Source organism: Patiria miniata, unplaced genomic scaffold, assembly GCF_015706575.1.
Source record: "Patiria miniata isolate m_02_andy unplaced genomic scaffold, ASM1570657v1 HiC_scaffold_13, whole genome shotgun sequence".
NCBI classification, from domain to species: domain Eukaryota; kingdom Metazoa; phylum Echinodermata; class Asteroidea; order Valvatida; family Asterinidae; genus Patiria; species Patiria miniata.
Window position 1 is genome coordinate 16,339,163 of NW_024037051.1, and position 20,810 is coordinate 16,359,972.

The 20,810-nt window shown below is 41.0% G+C and overlaps 1 protein-coding gene across 1 annotated transcript in view; it reads left to right on the forward strand.

Moving 5' to 3' along the window:
* The first annotated feature begins 1,331 nt into the window (after positions 1-1,331).
* LOC119721408 (GREB1-like protein) overlaps positions 1,332-20,810 on the forward strand; it is a 39,638-nt gene continuing 20,159 nt past the window's right edge. Inside the window, 15 exon segments of the mRNA XM_038191479.1 lie at positions 1,332-1,465; positions 6,261-6,393; positions 6,522-6,689; positions 6,692-7,054; positions 9,324-9,500; positions 10,895-11,071; positions 12,907-12,990; positions 14,007-14,306; positions 15,190-15,249; positions 15,252-15,539; positions 16,451-16,641; positions 16,743-16,878; positions 17,414-17,542; positions 18,178-18,315; positions 19,504-19,701. Coding sequence (XP_038047407.1) covers positions 6,264-6,393; positions 6,522-6,689; positions 6,692-7,054; positions 9,324-9,500; positions 10,895-11,071; positions 12,907-12,990; positions 14,007-14,306; positions 15,190-15,249; positions 15,252-15,539; positions 16,451-16,641; positions 16,743-16,878; positions 17,414-17,542; positions 18,178-18,315; positions 19,504-19,701 — 2,539 coding nt within the window. The 5' untranslated portion in view covers positions 1,332-1,465; positions 6,261-6,263.

A 20,810-nucleotide genomic window follows, 5' to 3' on the forward strand; every position in this document is an offset into this window, starting at 1 on the left:
CTCACATATTTGAGAATATCGCAAATATATTGTAAAACAACACACACAATAATTTGTATCGAAAAACATCGCACATTTAATGCAAAAAAAATCAAACATAATATTGCAAACATCGCACATATATATCGTCAAAAACATCGCACATATAAATTGAAAATCGCATATAAATGTCAAACATCGCACACATATATTGAACATCGCACATATATTGTAAAACATCGCACAAATATATTAAACATCGCGCAAATAATGAAAAACATCGCACACTTATATTGAAAATCGCACATAAATGTAAAAGATAACAAACACATAATGAACATCCAACATATATATTGCAAAATATTGAATATTGCAACGTTTGACACGCCATAGTCTGCTGGTCAATCTGTGATTTCAATAACATCAATTATATAAGTATGCCTTGATTGCGCAGGCGCGTCATGCACGGTGCTAAGTTGTGTCTGGTCGAAGTTCACGATTGTTCAACTGTAACACACTTTTAACAAAATATCAAAGTTCCTGTTATTCAACTATAACAACTCACCTCATGAACTCTATAAAGGTAAGTTGAACTGTTTAAAAGTCAACCGCACCGTACCTATACATTCGTGCGCTTTACATAACAGTCAACGTCAATAAGCGTGACTTGGGACAACAATCTAATTTTAGAAAGAAAATCTAAATAAAGATATGGAATCTATTTTAAGCAAAGGTAAGGCGACATTAATTATTTTTGATAATCAAATCATAACTGAATCTGCTAAATAGCTCACATTGTGCATTGGGTGATGGGAGAAGCAACACTGAGATGTAACTTCTCCATCGAATGAAACATCGCACACCATCGAGCATCAAGACACACGTCGTAAGTTTCTTAACTTTTATCATTCGATAAGAATATGCAAAGGCTGCTGTTAATATTTAAATGGTGGGCGTTGTCAAGGAATTTAAGGGTCTCTGAACTCACTGCACCTGGGAGGGGTAAGCAAGGTTTCCGTATTGAGCAAAATACTTTTGAAAAGTAAACTTGCAAAAAAATTGAAAACTTTACTCCTGTATATTTTAGAAGAGGGCTATATATAGGTACTCAACTGTCATATACTAATTTCATTGCTTTGCAAACCAGTATGGCAAAAGTCAGCGGGAAAAAAATCCAATTCTTTTGTATAAAAGGTAAGGAAAAATAACAATCAAAATAGAAACCCGTAGCTAGCTATTCTGCCAGAAATTTCTGTTACACCCTTGTCATTTTTTTTGCGTAACCCCGCCCCTATAGGCAGTAGATTTTTTTTCTGTCCCTCCCATAATTACCTTTCTACCCCGCGCATAATGTATTGCCCCTCGCATGGTCCTCGACGTCCTCTGACGTCACAGGTCTAGTCTAGACCAGACGGACGGTCCGTCCCCGAGTAGATAAAACAAGGCACCTGTCGACCTCAAAAACAGCCCAACGTGTGCGGACACCGTAAGTTTACCCTCTTACTTTTCCACATTTTCAGTCGAATTTTTAAAAACCGAAGGTGGTGTGCATTAGTCTGACATGTAATGATCGTGTAATGGTACTCGGTGGCGGAGAGAAAGATGTTTTTGTGCAAGAATTTCGTTGGGAAATTTCAGTGGGGGGAAATGATTATCGAGTCCCTTGACCGCTGCGGCTTTTGCTGTTCGTGTGTTTGCATTGTAAATGGCGTTGTGTGTGTGTGGTGCTGTATTCGTTGTGCATAATGTGATGAATTCTACGGGTAAGATCGTAGGCAGTGTGGCCTTGAATCATGAAGCCAGGCATGCCAAGAGATTATCTAGAGAAAGAATGCTTTGTGCTGAGTGAAAGTTGTTTGTTCAGTTTTAATTTATATGCCATATCTATTCTAATATGAATCTTTATGCAAATGTAGCTAGAGTTACCTCAGCCCTAAATGTTATCATTGGGAATTGTCATTTACCCAATGACAAAATTTAGGGCTGAGCTGAGGTAACTCCAGCTATAAATGCAAATGAGAGATTTGACAAAAATGCTAGCTAACCTTGTCATATCATGGTCATAATACTCATATCAATCATATTACAAAGGTTAGCATGGTTAGCTAGCAAAGTAGCATTTTAGTCCAGTCTCTCATTTGAATAAAGATTAACTTGAGAAGTATTGATTCAATTGTTTCTAATTCTAAATCATTTTTAATCTGAATCAATGTGCTTAATTTAATTTAATGTATGATCTGCATTAGGCCGAGTAAAAAAAAATAGTTTCTCGTCCGGGTTTTGGAAAAAGGGAGGAAGCGGGGCTTTTTATTTTTTATTTTTTATTTTTTTCAAGATGACCGCCTTTTCAAAATTTCCTGCAACCATTGGTATTCCACTGTTCAAAGACACGTTTAAAGATGAAAGACAAGTTGGACAAGAGAACTGAACATATTTACAGTGTCATTTAGAGTTGTATTGGTATTGGTATTTATTTTCCGATGAATTTGTAGACTTTTTCGGTGTTTTTCTACTACATTTTTCAAAAATAAAAAATAATAAAAAAATTCAGGCGGCCTCCAAAAAGGAAGCGGGCGGGGACAAGAAACTTGTTTGTTTTTTTCTTCGCCTTATAATTGTTTATAGTTGCCATAATGTTTACAAGGCGATAAATATATTCGAAAGGTTTAGAACAAGAAGCAAAACCCTGATTAGGCCACCTATATATTGGAAACTTATGTTTTCTTTCAATTGGTTTCATATTTGTCTTTGTTTAATTAATAAAATGTTTGGTGAAGACCAAAGGTCATGGTTAATGATGTTATTTGTGATTATTGTGAGTGGATGAAAGATTACTAAATGACCATTATTTCTTATTGTGGTTGCATGATGGTAAAAATTGTGATGTTGGGGATGTGTGGTTGTTATGATTGTAGAGTGTTTCCTACCTCCATGTTTTGATGATGAGAATGATATTTGGTAATGATTATGATATTAAAGATTTTAATAAAATTTGATAGAACTATAAATGATATTGGTCCTTGTGCAGATAATTTAATGATCAAAGAAATAGACATTCAAGGTGAATGATATAGATTACCCAAATATCTGTGATTTGTCAATGTGGTGACTATAATCTGATTACTGATTATGATAAGATCAGTGAAGATTTGGGGTCATGATGATAATGGCCGGAAGTGAAAATAAGTGCAAGTTTGTGTTTGAGCTGCATGCAGTGAGGTGCTTGCATTGCTTCATATTCACTGTACATTGATTTCAAAGGGATTGAGTGAATGTGTACACATACATGACTATGTTTTGAACCTTAAAGGGAATATACAACATTTGCAATCATCAAAAAATAAAACTACCAAGTTTTTATGAAATACCTTACTAGGATGTTGGTAAATGACAGTCTAAAGCATCCTGTAAAATTATGGCACCTGGTGTGAAGTCATTTTCAAGAAAATGGTATTTTTGTATACATTTCCAACGATGATCGGCCGACCAGCGTTGGAAAAACCTAACTATTTTTCAACTACTGCTCCAACTTTACACTTTTTTCAGTCCAAATTTTGTTTGCTATTGGTTACATGTTCATGAACGGGTGCAGGCCAGCTAGACTGGTTCCCTTACCTTACAATTTTCCGGCATCTATAAATTGATCCATTTTATCTTTAGTGGAGTCAAGGAACCAGACTACTTGAACATTTTTGTTTTTCTTGGTTTTTCCAGCATTTGTGAACACAAAACTTCAAACATGTCAGTGTAACCATATTTGATCTATTATACTAACCCCTCAAATAGTTCATTCCTGAAAATTACAGCAAAAGCCAATGATGTACATTCCCTTTAACATGATTATCAAAAAACATCATCTCATTCCTTATCAAGTTAAAGGGGCATTACGTCCTGAAATCGCCGAGATTTTTATGTTTAGATTGTTTACTCATCTTATTACAAAGTTCTAGTTGAGAGAAAACTAATCACCTAATGTCGCACTGTTTCTGAGAAAAGACAAAAAGTCCCGGTTGTTTACTTCTGCGGATGCGGCGGACAATTTGAGGAATACGCATGTACGCATTTCCAGCCGTGCCCATTCAAATTTCCGTTTCACGTTGTGTGTGTGACACATAATACACACAGCACCAAAACACAACTGTTATTTCTCGCACATCCGCAGAATGAGATGCACTGGTGGAGCATGTGCGACTGATGAATCACAACTCACGAGCACCCAACATCTTGATTTATAAGAATCAAAATTTTGACCCCCGAAATTTGTTCTTGCCAGAAAAACACAAAAATGTCCAGTTTTTAAAGGATAGTTGTGTGGAGGGTTATATCCTACTTTTAAATGCTCTTTCCAATTAATATTATTTTGTTTTGAATGCGTTTTGTAGACCAATTGGGCACATGGCAGGACGTAATGCCTCTTTAATCAAACCTTTAAGGTTTTTGAAATTTTCAAACTTGCAGACATTCTTGTTCTTAAATGTTTCTCACCGTTTGAATTTAACTGTAGGAGCCTATGAAAACACCGTTACTCAATAGCGAAGGTAACCGCATTGTACCATAATCCCTAATAGCAGGGCGAACGCTAGTCGTAATAGCACAGTCCCGAGTTACTGTGCACTTTCTCCCCATCTTTTGATCTTTGGCCTTGAAGGAAACAACGGCACCGGAACGCTGCTCGACTTAGTTAATTCAGCCCCTGAGGCGTCTTCTTTTGTCCGGGGTTTTGTTGTTACTCGTTAAACCGTATCTCATCACGGCGTTCCGACCTAACAATCCCCAACTCAACTTTCCACACAATGCTTTGCTTCTTTCTTTTTTTTTTGCAACTGGGAGGGGAGCTAAGCCCTCCTGGCCTTGTTTGACAAAAGGCGAGCTGAAGTTGGTACTTTCAATGGGAGAAGTTTTTTTTCAAAGGAGGACAATACGTTCTGGAACTGGGCCGTCGCCAAAAGGACGGTAATCTCCAGAAGGATTGTACACTATTGAATGGGGGTGCCGAATTGTGTGTGCTTATTTCTCGAACTTTTTTTGTGGAATTTGCTTTTAGTTTACTGTTTGCATACATGTCCTTGAAAAAGCTGGATGCAAATGATGATGTGATTTGTGAATAGAGTGGAAAGAAAAGTCTGAAAATCGGATGTTTTATACATTTAAATTTGCTACCCATCCAAGCTTATCATATGCTACATGTATGTCTAAACTCAATTCTTCAACCTTTTAAAAGCGAGGTTACTCTGTTCATTTCAAGACATGCAATTTGCAGCAGTTAAGAAAGTTATAGATTTCAAGTTTTGTACTCAAAGTGGGAGGTCCGCTGAATCTAACAATGCCACCAGGCCACAGCTCCAACCCTAACCCCCTATTACATACCCCAGAACTACCCTGCGAATTCCAACACAGTACAACGCAATCCATCGTACGGGCCTGGAATAGACAACGCAATCCAACTTGCCCAGTTGATGCGAAAATGTATCTGAAAAACATAAAACGACTGGCCTGCTCAATCCAACAGAATCCAACTGTGCCTTATTATTCTGTTGCCTGCTGGATCCAACAGAATGTAACACAATCCAACTGTCCATATTATTGGTTGCCTGCTGAATCCAACAGAGTCCAACTTGGTATTATTAACCAGTACCTAACAGCATCCGACTCTGAATTTTTTCAGTTGCCTGCAAAATCCAACGGAATCCAACTATGTTCACTGTTTAGCTACCTGCTGAATCCAGCAGATTTCAACAGGAATATATACAAGGTCTTTACCATGTTTACCGCTCAATCCAACAGGATCCAACGAAAATGTAAAATAGTTGGATGCTGTTGGATTGAGCAGGGTTAGGGATTTATTTTAACAGACTTGTTCCAACTAACCCCAATCTCCCATATGTTCGTGTTTTTTTCCCCACAGAAATTAACCTTCTTTGGCCCATTTCAAATGCAGCATTGTCATGTTGAAGTGTCCTGAGATTCCTGAGTGAAATTGCATACATGTGCATACATAAAAATTACGTGCTAAAGTGGAAATGCTGCCAAGTACCAGTCACATGCAATATACATCGTTGACTTGTTGGCTGGTAACCTATTTGTGCTAAGCACTACTGCTTCTATGCTTAGCAAACTTCTGTACTCCCTGAAATATCTCCCTGGTCAGTTTTAAGTCCATGTGCTTCAAAAAAAAGTTACTGATTTTACCAAGCATTACAGCCCTGTTAACAAATGTCTCGCAAACAGGAACAACTAATTTGATCGGTCGTTTCCCGTCGTATTTCTGTATCCTTTCGCAGACGATGGGCAACTCGCAGGGTCAGCTCAAGTCCTCCAAGTTTGAGACTGCTCTGCACATGTCGATCGAGCAGTCCTTACGATCCAACACCACCACACCGCAACCGCTGTTCTCCCAGCTGTACTTGGACAAAGGTGAGGAAAAAAATCCAGAAGTGATCTTATTTTGTGGGTGTTGGGGGAGATTTTAGCCGACTAAGGAGGGTCAGGGATGATTCTCTATATCGGAAATTATTTTGTTTGATTTTCTTTTTAATTGTCAGATGTGAAACCCAATGTCAAAGATCTTGAACCTCATCAGATATCCGGGGATGCATCACGGAGGGAGTCCATCTCGACCACCGCCTCCTCCACATCCTCGGCCCTGCCCCTCCCCAGCCCTCTAGCCTCCCAACCCCGCCCGGCGGAATCAATGAAGCCCCTCCCATCCCCCGTCTCCCTCCCCCGCCGATTGTCTCCCACCACTCGACCTCCATCCAATCGCCGGTTCCCATGCCTGTAATACTGACCTCGCCTAGACTCCCTAACCAGCCGCTGACCCCCCATCACCTCCCCCAGCAACGCTTCGTGCTGCCCTTCGTGACACAACCCCCGCCCCCGCTTCAACAAATCCAGCACCCGCGTTCGTCACAAGAGGGCGGTGTCATGTCGCACAGCCAGTCCTCGTCCACGTCGACCTCGAGGCAAGGCTCGCCACGTTCTGCAAATGAAGAATCGCAACCGCTGTACAGACGAGAGTACTTGGATAACGTGGGGATGCTGTACAACACTCTGACTGGCGGTTGCCAAGAAGTTGGTAGGTCTAACTGACATGCATCTGAAGGTCCAAGGTTCAAACCCCACTCGAGTCAATATCTTTGCTTTGCTTTTATGTATAATTATTATACATCCAATGCAGTTGTTTTTCTCGCAGTTTTCACCGAAAAAAAGGGACCTAACCTATAACATCATTTGAATTTTAAAATTGAAGGGAAAATCTGCTAAAAAGTTATTCAAGCATCAGAATTTTCTATAGAAATGTCTTCCAAATGATCAGGCATGCAATTTTTCCTCGGCTTCACTGATTTCCTCGTTTTTCACTTCTCATGAATGCCATTACAAATTGACAAACACTGTACAAAGTCTTGTGTGGTTCGGAGTTTCCTCGTTTTTTTTTCTCGAAATCCCCAGTTGCATGCCTGAATGATAAATGGTTGAATTGGAATGAAGTATCCTGTGGGCACATTTTCTAGTCGGCAATCTTTATCTCAATGAACCCCTTAAGGACGGGGTGTAATGGGGACATTCCTCCACACATAGAGCAAGTGGCCCGCATGACTGCACAGCCTTTGTGTGGTAGCGGGACTGCACAAAAGCAGCAGCTGTGGAACTACCCACTAGCTGTGTGCCACGGCATACCACAGTTGGCAACTGCATTCCAATGAGGATTAGCGACCGCGGCCATGACCGCGACCGCTTCCCGTACGCATGAGTTTAATGGTTTTGTTGGTATTCAATAATTTACCGCATAATGATGTAAAAATACCTTCATGTCGGAACAGAAAAAGAAGAGTAATCTTGTCTCGTCAAGCTTGACACAATAGTCTCAGTTAGGAATACTCCATGACTCATGAGTCATTCGGGGAGTTAGTCGGGGAGTCAGACAGGCAAGCGGGGAGTCAGTCGGGGGGGGGGGGGGGGGGGAGTCAGGCAGTCAGTCAGTCAGTCGGTGACTCAGTCAGAGGACAATAGGCTCGCCCTTCAGTTCCAGCAAACATTAAGTTTTGCATGTGGTTGTAGCTTGTTCCTTCCAACTGCAGCCAGACATTGGCCATTAGCTGGAGTTAGATATCATAATGGTTGGCATGTCCAACTCAGACGTGTCCTAAGTAGATACGTCCTCAGGTAGATGCGTCCTTGGGATGCCATTAGGCGCAGCTTAAGTGGGAAGTCTGTCCGAGTGCTTTTACCGGTATATCCTCACCGTTTCCTGTTTTCAAGTCGGTTTAATTTCTCCAGGATCTCTGCGAAGGATTTTCAGTAATCAATTTATTGCCCTCTGCTTCCCTCCGTGCTGCTTGGAATGAAAAGAAGGATTTGGAATTTGGGATTTGCAGAACAATTTGGAAGACAAGCAACGCTTTAAAAAAAAAAACATATTCAACTGTTTGTAAAAATTACTTCCAGAATTTCGCACATTGTGGGCAGTGCTTTGGAGTTCATTGTTGTATTCTAGTCAGTCCGCTTTCATTCTTAAATTCTACTCCATTCAATTTTGTTGTGCTATATTTGTCTGTTTGCTTTTGTGGTTTATTTGATCTTCCTGTTATTTTGATTGAGCACTGTTTGCACACTGGACACCTTTTGTAGATTGTCACTTTAGTGGTTCTGAACTCAGGACAGCAGCAAAAAAAAACAAGACAAAAATTGCTGAGTGAAGCTCAAAGTAATTCACTTTTTTGTTAGCAGAGTTTAACAGTGAAATCCATTACAAGTCATTCACAAGTCAAAAATCACCAGTCAATCACAAGTCAGGTTACGAGTAACAGAAGATGCACAATGACAAACGAAAGTCTTTTGTTCTCCTTGCACAAGTACCCCCTCAACAGTAAAGAAAGGAGAGTTTGGGGAGACCACTTGGAGTGACATTGGAATAGAATGATGACGACGCCTGATGTGATGGCTTTGTGCACATTCAGAATAAGATAAGTCGTGCGTACTTCACGCTACACGCGCGCAAACCAGTACGCATACGCGGTGTGTCCTGTTCATAGGGCCTTCGAAGGTGGTAAATAAGCGCCCTCTCTGGTTCGCGCATGGAGCCCATAGCTTGTTGGAATAGCTTGTGAGATAACTGACTTGAGGTTGTCTTGTGGTTGACTTGTGGTTGACTTGTGACAGACGTGATGACAACCATGCTAGTAGGCTTTCTGAGGCCTAATGTTAATTTTTCTCTGTAGTATGTTTTTTTTTTTTTTTTTCAGTTTTAATTTTGACATCCTTTACAAAATCATTGATGCATGCACATGCTGTGGCGCTTACAAAGATTTGTCAATTAAAAACCATGATCTCCGTAATTCAACCAGGATTTTGCCAAGCTGGTGCAGACATCCGCCTGACAGAGTTAAGCGAGAGGCAGTTTGACGTTCCCAAAGGCTTCGTTCTGGTCGGGACCAAGTCGCCGTATCTGCCAGAGAACATCCTAGTTGCTGCGGTGGATGCCCGATTCCTCCCAGACCCAAGCACATCACTTGCTCTGCTTGGTAAGCAACAAATATTTACTTGTAGCTTAGCATCTAATAAATGCAAGTCAATTTCTTGGGCTTACCATTCCAATTTACCCCGGACGCTCTTGTATACATGTATTCTGTGCTGAAATCCTGTCATGCCAGGCCATTTCAAACTATCATCTTGGCTATCCATTTTGAAATCAACACAAGTCCACAATAAATGTATATGTACATGTTTAGTGTTCATTGGCCAAGTTCGCGCAAGGACTATAGTTGACCAATGGTTAACTAACGTTTGCCCGAACTCTGTCTAGTCGACTACGCTAGTCGACTATTTGGAACCAGCCTACTGAGGTTGGTTGCTTCGCTGGTAACCAATAGCAGCGCGCATTCATAACGCGCAGCAGGGAGCCAGGATCCAGAAGTTTTGCGATGACATTTTGACCAGCGTTTGACTAGAGACGTTCGCACGTTGCTATCAGTGCGCAGGCATAAGGTACGTCACAAATCAACCACTAGTCGACTAATGGTCCTTGCCCGAACTTGGCCATTGTTTAACCCATTAGTCCCTGTAGCGCCCTCAATGGTTTAGCCCTAAATCCATCCTCACATTTTTGGGATTTTGGTAGGCAAAGCCATGAGTACCAAGTCCATCAAAATCCACCTATAGTAGTGATGGTCTTGTAGATTTTGGCGGATTTGGTCCAAACGCATTAATATGTGAAGAAGGGTCAAGGATGGATTTTGGCCGGCTAGGTCCAGTACTTGGTACAAGACACTAGGGAGTTAGGGTTAATGGATTCATCAGTGCCACACGCCAATCCATGGCCCATCAGGCAAGTGTTTATCTCCAGTTTCATGGGCATGAAACGACTGAGAATATTTCTACTACCCCCTGGATGGGATGCAAGTCCATCACAGGTTACTCCCCAGCTAATGTCGGTACCCATTTATACTCCTGGGTGGAGAGAGGCAAGTTGGAGGTGAAGTGGCTTGCCCAAGGACACAACATATGGCCAGCAACTGGATTCGAACCCTGTCCCTCTGATAATGAGTCAAGAGCTCTAACCACTAGGCCAAACTCCACTGTCAGTGAAGTACATTGTTATACAATGAAGTGCATGTGCTTTCGGTTAATTCAGTCCAAATGAGGCAACCTATTTTGGGAAAGAATGTAGTATCCTAGCGCCACTTCTTTGGTTGTGTACAAAGTCTATGGAGAGTTGAGTGCAATTCCGAAGCATTTTCTAACAAAATCGGGAATGTTTCTCAGTCCCAGATTCATGTCTTTGCAACATTTTTGCAATGACTGACCTTCATTGAGATAATCAGGATGCAACAGTCTTTCCTTATTTTGTTTTAACAGTTGTGTTTTCATTTCAGTGTTTGATTTCCAAAAAAAATCCCAAATTCTGCTTTTGTTACAGGATTCAGCGGCAATTGTGTCGGCTGCGGAGAGAAAGGTTTCCGCTATTTCACTGAGTTCTCTCATCATATCAACCTGAAGCTGACGACCCAAGCCAAGAAACAGAAACACTTGAAGTATTACTTGGTGCGCAACAAGCAAGGCCAACTCGTTAGAGGACCCAACATTCCCTGGAAAGGTGCGTACGAGTTAAAGGCAATTTCGTATCGTTACTTTTTGCAAACTAATTAGGCTCCCCCCCCCAAAAAAAGTTGTGTTGTATAGCCTGTTTTTTGGGTTCGTTTTTAATACATTGTTTACTCTTTCTTCTGACAATTGACCAACCATGAAAGAATGGGTAGTTGTATTTTATATAGCTGTAATTATTCATTTTTTAAAAATTTCTTGAGCGTTCATTAATTGCTGTTTGAATCAATTTGTGTACAATTAAATAAAATCATGCAGATTGCATGGCCGTCCATTTTTGTCGCGCACATACAAACAACTTGTGGCCGATTTGTTTTTTTAAGTGACTTTTTGGGGGGGGGGGGAAGAGAAAGGCCCCAATTTTCAGAATTTTTGGGCCGGACGGATGAGGCCAACACAACTTGGGTTGTTTTGGCTGACAAAATTGAAAAGAGAAATTGACTGGAAGGGAAGTTGAACTTGCAACCTCAGGATTACCGTTCCGGCATTCTACTAACTGAAGTATCCAGCCCTATGTTTGCTTTTTCCCAATTTTGTCAATATCAATATAGATCACAGGATGTAATATCGTTAAGTCAATAAAATTATTGATTAAACTAGTAGATAACGGAGAATGTGTAGGCAAAGGGTGAAATCATGATTCCCTCCCCCCCCCCAAACTATGACCAGGCAAAACAAACAGTACCAAAAACTATTGGACTTACACGGAAACATAATAAATTCATAGAGATTGGTAGAAATGTCAATAAGCCTTTCCATTTCTGGTAACACATTAACAAATTTCTACTTGAAATCCTACAGTGTTTGCTGTTGCAAATTTAAGCTATTTTTAATCGCAGTGGCTATTGTTACGGCAGCCGTAACACGATTTTCAACTGCTATCGTTACTGAACCGCCTTGTTCCCTGACCTAATAGTAATTAACGTCAGGATCTTTGGCTGTAGGAACCAGACTATCATTCAACCGCATGGTTCTTGAACTTTATTTCCCTTAAAAAAAAAAATTCCAAAGCTGCGGATTACTAAGAAAATGAAATCTACTTAAATGAAAAGAACGATTTCATTAATTGATTAAAAATGTAAAAGTAAAGAAAACTATTTAAAAAAAAATTTACAAAAAATTGAGCAGTGCGGCAGCGGTTTCAAATCTGGATCCCCAGCACAGAAGTCGAACATGTAACCAATCGAGCTACTGAAGCGTTCTTGTTGAACGGGTAGTTATAAGTATACTAGTGATTTTGCAATACCATAACAATAGCAGATGAAAATGGCGTTACGGCTGCCATAACGATAGCCACTACGATTTTTAATAGGCCATCAACTTTAATTTCAACCCAATCTAAAGTGTAGCTTCAAAAGTAGAGTTTTTGAAGCATCTTAAAGAGTTTTCCTTCATTTCGAAATCTTGACCAAGGCTGGTTATTGGTTCAAAGATTGATAAGGATTCAAATAACAAACATATTTTTGAGTTGGGGTCATTCTTGAAAACACCAAGGTTTACAAGATTAGTTGCACAGGTTTTTAGAAGCACTATGTAAAGGCCGGTTGGTACTTCGTGCGAATGCGAATATGAATGCGAATTTGACGTCACGAAACTTTCGCTGTGAAATTGCCGGAGTTGAAATGTGTACAACTTTGGAAATTCGCAGCGCCAAAACTTGCCGTGACGGCACAAATTCGCATTTGCTTCCCCTTTCGCACTGAGTGTGAGCCGGCCATAAGTCGTAAGTCACATTTCTATGAGGTAGTCTTTACGTATGAAGTTACATGTACTATAAAATGGAGTAGAGTGTGGTTATAGCAATGTCTGTTGTCCTTGTTCTTGAAGAATGCCGCAAGACAAGTTTCCCTGGTTCACAGGGCGTTTACATGGGAACGCCGCCCCCCAACGTGAGCATGCCTCAAACATCAGGCAAGTTGGTTTCCTTGGCAACTCAGCGAGCCAATTCATATGCATCCACGATTCCATTTTTCTTTCCTCATCAGGGTCAGTTAATACGAAACGCGAAGACGTCACGACAACTTTTCGTGCTGCGAATTCGCAAAAAGTCGAACATATGTGAATTCTGGTGAATTTCGTGACGAGTTTTTTGTGACGTCAAATTCGCTCCGAATTTGTTTTCGCGTGAAGCATGAACTAGCTTTTAAGCACTTTCTGCCGATGCTTACAAAGTTTTCTCACAAAAGATTTTGTCTTTGAAGTTTCAAATTGATTTCGGACTGAGTTGGCAAATTTTGCTGATGAACTAAATTGGCGGATGTTTGATACGCATGTGCATGCCTGTTTAAAGCCACGTAGCATCATTTGCAATAAACCTGGAAAAGTACTGAATGATTTAATGACAGAAACCTCGCTCAAAGTGAAGATAGGACTGGTGTCAATTATTCTGTGACATTATTCCTCCTGAAATGGTATCATTTGGAGGAAAATAACATGGAAGGGGGTTTCAAAATAGGGTGTCCGCGGGTACATCTTTTTACGTGCTTTAGCAATTGAATCCAGCTATCTGACTCCAAAAACTTGTGCACACGTTTTCTCTGTTTTCTCAAAATGTATGGTATCCACTGAGCTGAAACAGTATAGTCGTTATGCACGGTACTAAAGATTTCAAGTAACGAAATGATCATGCACCAAAAGCAAATGATGTTACGTACCTTAAACAGAAAAAAAATGCTTGTATTTGTTAGGCACACTAATCTATGGTGGCACTATACTCATTGCTTTTGAGGAATGCTAACCATTTTAAGCATGAATATGCAATCATTTATCATAAGAACTGCTATTTATAGAAACATGTCTTTCTTTTTTCATGGCATACATCACAAATACATGTATGAAACTAAAATTAAAGCATGTAAATGTTCTTATTTTTCTTGACATTTTGAAAATTAATAAAAAAAATTATATTATTGGTTTTAAACCAATAGTGATAGTACCACGCCAGGTTATGAGTCCCACAGCGAACATCAGTTACCACGGCAACCAGGCCTCATCCTCATTTCAACCAAAGACGTCGCCCTCGGCGACCATCAACCACTACGGGACGGCCCCTCCGCACGACACGTCCGCCCCTACCCACGGCCCGAGTAAAACGGCCCATCTCTATTCAAGTGGGACTCCTCCACTGATGAAGGCGGGGGAGCCCAGCTCTCACCAGCAGCCCATCAAGAAGAGGCATCGGTTCCATAGTCTGGACGAGGAACGGCTGAGAGGTGATCAGTTTGTCAGTTACTATTATGCAAATTTATTGAGGCGCTCTGGCAAAATGAGACACAACTGGGCAGAGGTCGAAATGAGGGTTTGCAAGTATTAGGAAAGAAAATAAAATTCTCCTTTACAATCCTGTTTGCTGTATTTCAATCAGACATTCCGTTGACAAGTTGTGGCTGTTTAAAGTTTGAACTTATCAACACGTCGAAAATTAAAATGCTGAGAAAAGGGCCTTTAACCCTAACCCCCTAGGCCCTTGTTGCTTACAACCATCCTCAATCCTCCAAAATCCTCCAAAATTTTCCAAAATTTTGCAACTCCGCCTAAATTTTTCAAAATTGTCAGACAGTCCTGCCTCAAAATGCATTCATCCTCAATCCTCCAAAATCCTCCTCATCCCAAAACTTTGCACTCGTGTTTAAATGAAGGATAACCAACGCCAAATCCTTCAAAATCATCAGACAGTCCTGCCTCAAAATGCATTCATCCTCAATCCTCCAAAATCCTCTTGTGCTTCAATCACCATTCATCCTCAATCCTCCAAAATCCTCATGTGCTTCAATCACCATTCATCCTCAATCCTCCAGAATCCTCATTTGATTCAATCACCATTCATCCTCAATCCTCTAGAATCCTCCAAAACCGCCAGGAGGATTTTGGAGGAGTGAGGTGGGTTAGGGTTAATGTATCAAGTTTCGTCTTCCTGCAAATGAAAGATGCCAATTGGTTGTTCTTAAAAACACTTTTATTCCACGATTTTTATACTATTTCTTTAAAATATGTGTAGTAGACATATCAAAGGTTATAATATCAATTAATCTGAAAATCTCTTAATACATCGTTGTCGCCCCCCCCCCCCCATTCGTTCAGATATAACCTATTTTATTTGAATTTGTACAGATGGCTCACCGACTCACCCACCCAAGCGGCCCGCCATCGCCCCTCCGCCCCTCCATCCCCCAATTTCATCCCCCCGCCCCTGACCAGCGGGCTGCAGGACACCTCCTTCATCACCCCCGGCCTGGCCGAAGCCTGCTGCTCCAAGGTCGTCATCCTGGACTGCAGCGGCAGCATCCCCATCTTCCACGGCTGCGTCGGCGACATCGTGGTCAGTCCGCTGTTCCGTGAGAGCTTGAAGCCGTCGCAGCCGATCACGGCCCACGTTGCAGAGAGCTTGAGTCTGCTGGGCATGCAGAGCATCAACTTTGAGACCATGGCGCTGGTCATGATCCAGTATTTTGTTCAGCTTGGTGAGCTTTTAAGTTCAAGTTCTTAAAATGTTTTTTTTCGGGGGTAATTACAAGCTGTATCCTCTCTTGAGTAATCCTGTTTGTTATTTTTGTTGGCTATAGATGAAATCCGGGCACGTGATCACTGTACACTCACGAGGCCCCCTTCAATGGCGGAAAGCATTATGCATGCTATTGTACAAAGCCACTGCCCCGTGACAGATAATCTGAACAATAGCTAGCACAATGCTTTTGCCATTGAAGGGGGCCTCCCTGATAGAATTGATACCGTGCCCAGATTGTTTTTTGAGCTCAGTAGGTAGGGTGCCGGTACGGTAATCCGTAGGTGGATTGTTCAAATCCCACATGTACCTAGTCAGTTTTCCTTTGTGGTTTGATTATTTGTAATAAAAAGCTGTATCCTCTCTGAGTGATCCCCGTTTGCTATTTCCTGGGTTTGCAGCATTGCTAACGTTGCTAGCATCGTGACTTTTGGCGTGATCCCTAGCTACATGGCATATACAGTTATATGGCTTCTGACTAGTGCTCTTGAACAAAGACATTGATAAAATGGGGAACCGCCAATATAGGGCGGGATAGCTCAGTAGGAAGAGCACCGGAACGGCAGTTTGGAGGCCACGCGTTTAAAACCTATTCCAAGTTCTTTTTTAAACTAATTTACTGTAAAATCATGTCACATTTGAATGTGCTGTGATATGATAAAAAAAATCTTTAAGAACATTTTGTGAAAAATAATGTACATTTGAGTAGAATACTGAGAAAAGGAATCTCAGAGAATTCAATAAATTTCACTTAATAAAGAATCTAATTACAAAGCTTTTTCATTTCTTGTATCTTTTTTCATCTTTATTTTCATCCAGAAGAATTTAGTTATTAAACTGATTCCAAATTTGGTTATGTGTGTTGGTTAGGGGACCGCATTCCAAGTAGAGAAGAACTGGACTTCGCTCTCCTGAAGGCGCGTCAGGACACAATAATCAAGGACCTAGGGGGTCAGCATAATATCCCACAATTCACCACGGTTGCCCCCGCCCAGTTGCCGCTGCTCGCCAAGCTGGCTGTGGCCACCTCCGAAGGAAGGGTCAAAATTGTTATCGCCCAGGTCAGTTAAAAAAAGACGAATTTCATTTTTTTTTCAATCCAAGGGAAACTAAACAAGAAATAATGTAATCAAAAGAATCTTTACATTTTTGTTGTTGACAGAGCTCCATAGCAGAAGGCGTCTCAGAAACCCTCAAATTGCAGGTTGCGATGGGACCAAATGAACAGCGCCCTCTGTACTATGTTATCATCCATGTTTCGCGGCAGCGAGGCACGGAATTCTGCATTATCGTTGTCGGTAAGGAGGCATTGTCACATTTGATTACTCCTGATTTTTTTTTTTTTAATATGGAATCTAGTTTTCATTCATTTTCATGTCCATGTGTGCTGGTCAGTACATTTGTGTATTTATTAACCCTGCTAGTGGCAATTCAATATTCCGAGCAATTTGTAGGCCCTAAAACCCTTTAAAACCCTGCAGGCAAGTTTCAGGTGAAGGGATATGAAGTATACAAGTAACTGTGTCACACAGAGAGTCACTGCACACAAAAAATAGTGTGACCGAATCTGCCTGCTTGCCCTGAGCTGAACCACACAAAAGAATTGTGCAGGGATTTGAAGTGTTATTTATACTCCACAGAAGATTACCTCCAAGGAATTTGAACTGTGGGTGCTCACTTTATTGGCAAAGGTGGTTTTGCAAAATTGAAAGGTTGTTCAGTGCAGAAGACTAGGAGGGTTGAATTATTCATTATGCTATGAGCATTAAATTATGTCCTTGTGATGTTTAGGAATGAAAGGTTGAATTGTTGGTTTGGTTTTTTTCCTGGCAGGTTGCCACCAAGCGAGGGCACTATTGGAAGCTCGGCTATCAGCCCCAGAGACCTTCAAAGAGATCAGTTATGAGATCATCACTGGAAAGATACAACTACTGACCAATCACTTCAGCAAGAACAGCCCAGGTGGGTGGGGTCAGACAGAAAAAAGGGGGGACTCGTAACTCTTACCCCCGTGATCACAAACAACATCAGCTATTAACCCTTACTCCCCAGCCTAATTTACTAGGAACCATACCCATTCAGGCAAATTCCAACACCCACATGAGAAATTGTACACGCACACTGTCGGACTTAGTTTCTGTATGCCAAAAACCCAATGTAAAAGACCATCTGTTTGGGGTACTGTACCTATCCCAACAGATTTAAACAAAACCTGCTGTTGAACTTTGATGGGTTGAGTTAGGTTAGGGTTAAAGAAATGTTGGGAAAAAATTGATAAATTGAAAGAAATGAGAATGACTAATTTGGCAGCAGCCACTTTCTGCGGTGGCACCAGGTTCCTGCGAGTCGCGCTCAGGTCACGCGCAGGCCTCCAGGCTCCTTCGACCAAATTTATTTTGTAATGAACATTTTATTTCATTGCTTTCATTTCTACTCGCAAGTTCCAAAAATGAAGAGTTTTTTTACCTCACTTTCAATTTGATATGGCCGACTCGTGAATAAAGTCTATAAAACCATAGAGTGGTCGGGCAGTTTTGGACAGTACAGGGACTATGGCATGTGATAAACATCTTTTCTTTCTTTTTTTCTCGCTGTAGTTGGTCATGACATCGACATACTTCTGGAGTCGTTTTCCGCCACTTTGGAAGGAGAGGTGTTTGTGCCGTTCAACGGAGAACTGCTCCAGAGAACTGAAGAGAGCGTTGCCAAGGAGATGGAAGTTAGCACAATGAAAGGTCAGGCACCTTATCACGCCCCACGGAAAATTTGAGCGTTCGCTACCAACTCAAGCCCGTTTAACATGTCTTATATTTGGCCATGCAAATTGGGTTTCATCCACAAAAATGAAAAATGTTGTGAACTTTATTTCAGCCAGTATTGAAACAAATTTGCTCACGTGAGCACTAATTACATGTATTAACAAGGGTTTTGCTAACTTTTAATTTGGTTTTCCTGCAAACCTGAGTATAAACTGTAATTAATTCTGCGTTTCGACTTGTAAGCTACGACTAGTTTATCTTTAAAAATTCTGTTAATTGATACTTATAGAATGTTTAAGCAATGTGTCATTTCAACGATCAAATGTAATAGCTACACATAAGATTAAGCAAAATCACTAGAACACAACGTGTTTTATTCAAGGGTCTTATGTTTATCAACTTGCAGTTCTATGTAAAAATATAGTCTGTCCCGAACCAATAATTAATATGGATCATTGGGCCGACATTAAGCAATGTGTCATTTCAACGATCAAATGTAATAGCTACACATAAGATTAAGCAAAATCACTAGAACACAACGTGTTTTATTCAAGGGTCTTATGTTTATCAACTTGCAGTTCTATGTAAAAATATAGTCTGTCCCGAACCAATAATTAATATGGATCATTGGGCCGGCATTTATGTACGGTTTCGTTGACAATTTTCAACTGAGAGTTCCAGTCCATTGCAGCTTACTCCCAGCTAATGCTGGTACCCATTTATACACCTGGGTGGAGATGGGCTGACGGGAGTTAAAAGTGGCTTGCCAAGGACACAGCATATGCCCAGCAGAGCATTTGAACCCTTGATCCTCTGATCACGAGTCACGAACCCTAACCACTAGGCCACACTCTCTCAATATGCCAATATCTTAGAATTATTTTGTTTAAAGAAACCACATAGGGAAACTGACTAGGTACATTGTAACAAAGAAATTGACTGGAGCCGGGTTTTAAACTAGGACCTACGCACTGCCGTTCCGGTAGTCTACCAACTGAGCTATCCTATGTTGGCGCTTCCCCATTTTGTCAATGTCTTCATTCAAGGGACACTAATCAGAAGCTATGAACCTGTTTATGCCATGTAGCTAGGGATCATGCCAAAAGTCACGATACTAGCAACATTTCTAACATATTTGTTGAAACTGAAATTTTTTTTCTCCAGAGTACGCCCCCGAGCCGTTTAAACTCCACCCCCAGCAGATAGCCACTGCGATGAAGATCCTGTCCCAGGTCTGCGCCATCGCTGACTCGGATCAGATGGCTCTGGATCTGGGTCGCTTCATCAAGGTGGATTTGCTCTTCATTGTTCCTCCGTCTCACATGTTGTACCATCAGACCATCACGAGACTCATCGAATCCAGTAAGTTGAAGTAAAGTATAACAAAATTTTATCTTACCCAGTTCGTGCCGTGATAACACGGAGGCTGTGATAACACGCTCTGGCTGTTTTTGTGCACAGGCACGACTGACATGTTAAAACATCAAGATTGCCTCGACTTGCCTCCGGGTGATGTTTAAACATGCTAATCCCTTGTGCCTTTGTACACACACACACTAAGTCCATGTAGTCTGTGGAGGCAGACTGTGTGCTGACCTTTGTGCACGGCCTATTGTTGTACAATTTACGCTCCAGTGCACACCCCGGAGTATTGAAACATATGAGGTTTGAGCAAGAAATATCGTACAAATGCTGTTGAAATCACGCTTGCGAATCAGTATTTGTGGCGTTTGCCTGTATATTAGAAGTTGCTTGGATAATTTTGCCTTTTGAAAATTTCGAAATTTTCGGCAAAAATGAACCTGGTGCGAAGTAGTTAAATTGCCCAGTCAATGAGCTCCATGCTTAGACGAGAAAGGGCGCTTTTTACTTTGAAGAGCCCAGTGGATGGGGCACATTGCCTGCGCATACTGGTTCGCGTGCTTAAAGCACAAAGTACGCACAACTTATTTTATTCTGAATGTGCGCAAAGCCTAAAAATTTTCGCGTGAGCCTCCGGCATTGTCGGCAATACGTTTTAATGTCTCTCCCAGTGGTATCCCCCAACACTCCCTTTCTTAGCGTTGAAAATAACAACAAAATACTCAACAGGATTGTAAAGTGTGCTTGTCTGAATCACGTTGATACACAATTTATTTATTTAAAGGGAATATACATCATTTGCTTTTGCTGTAATTTTCAGAAATGGATGGAATTGGGGTGTTGGAAATATATAGCAAATATAGTTACACTGACTTTTTTGAGGTTTTGGATTCGAAAATGCTATAAAAACCAAGAAAAACAATCATTTTTCTGTAGTCTGGTTCCCTGACTCCATTTAAGAAGACACGGAGCAGTTTACATACATTGGGGAATTGTAAGGTCAGGGAACCAGTCTAGCTGGCTTGTACCCGTTCATAGGTGTGTAATCATTTGCAAACAAGTGCGATGGTCAACTGGGGCCAGTATTTGAAAAAAGTCAGTTTTTTCCA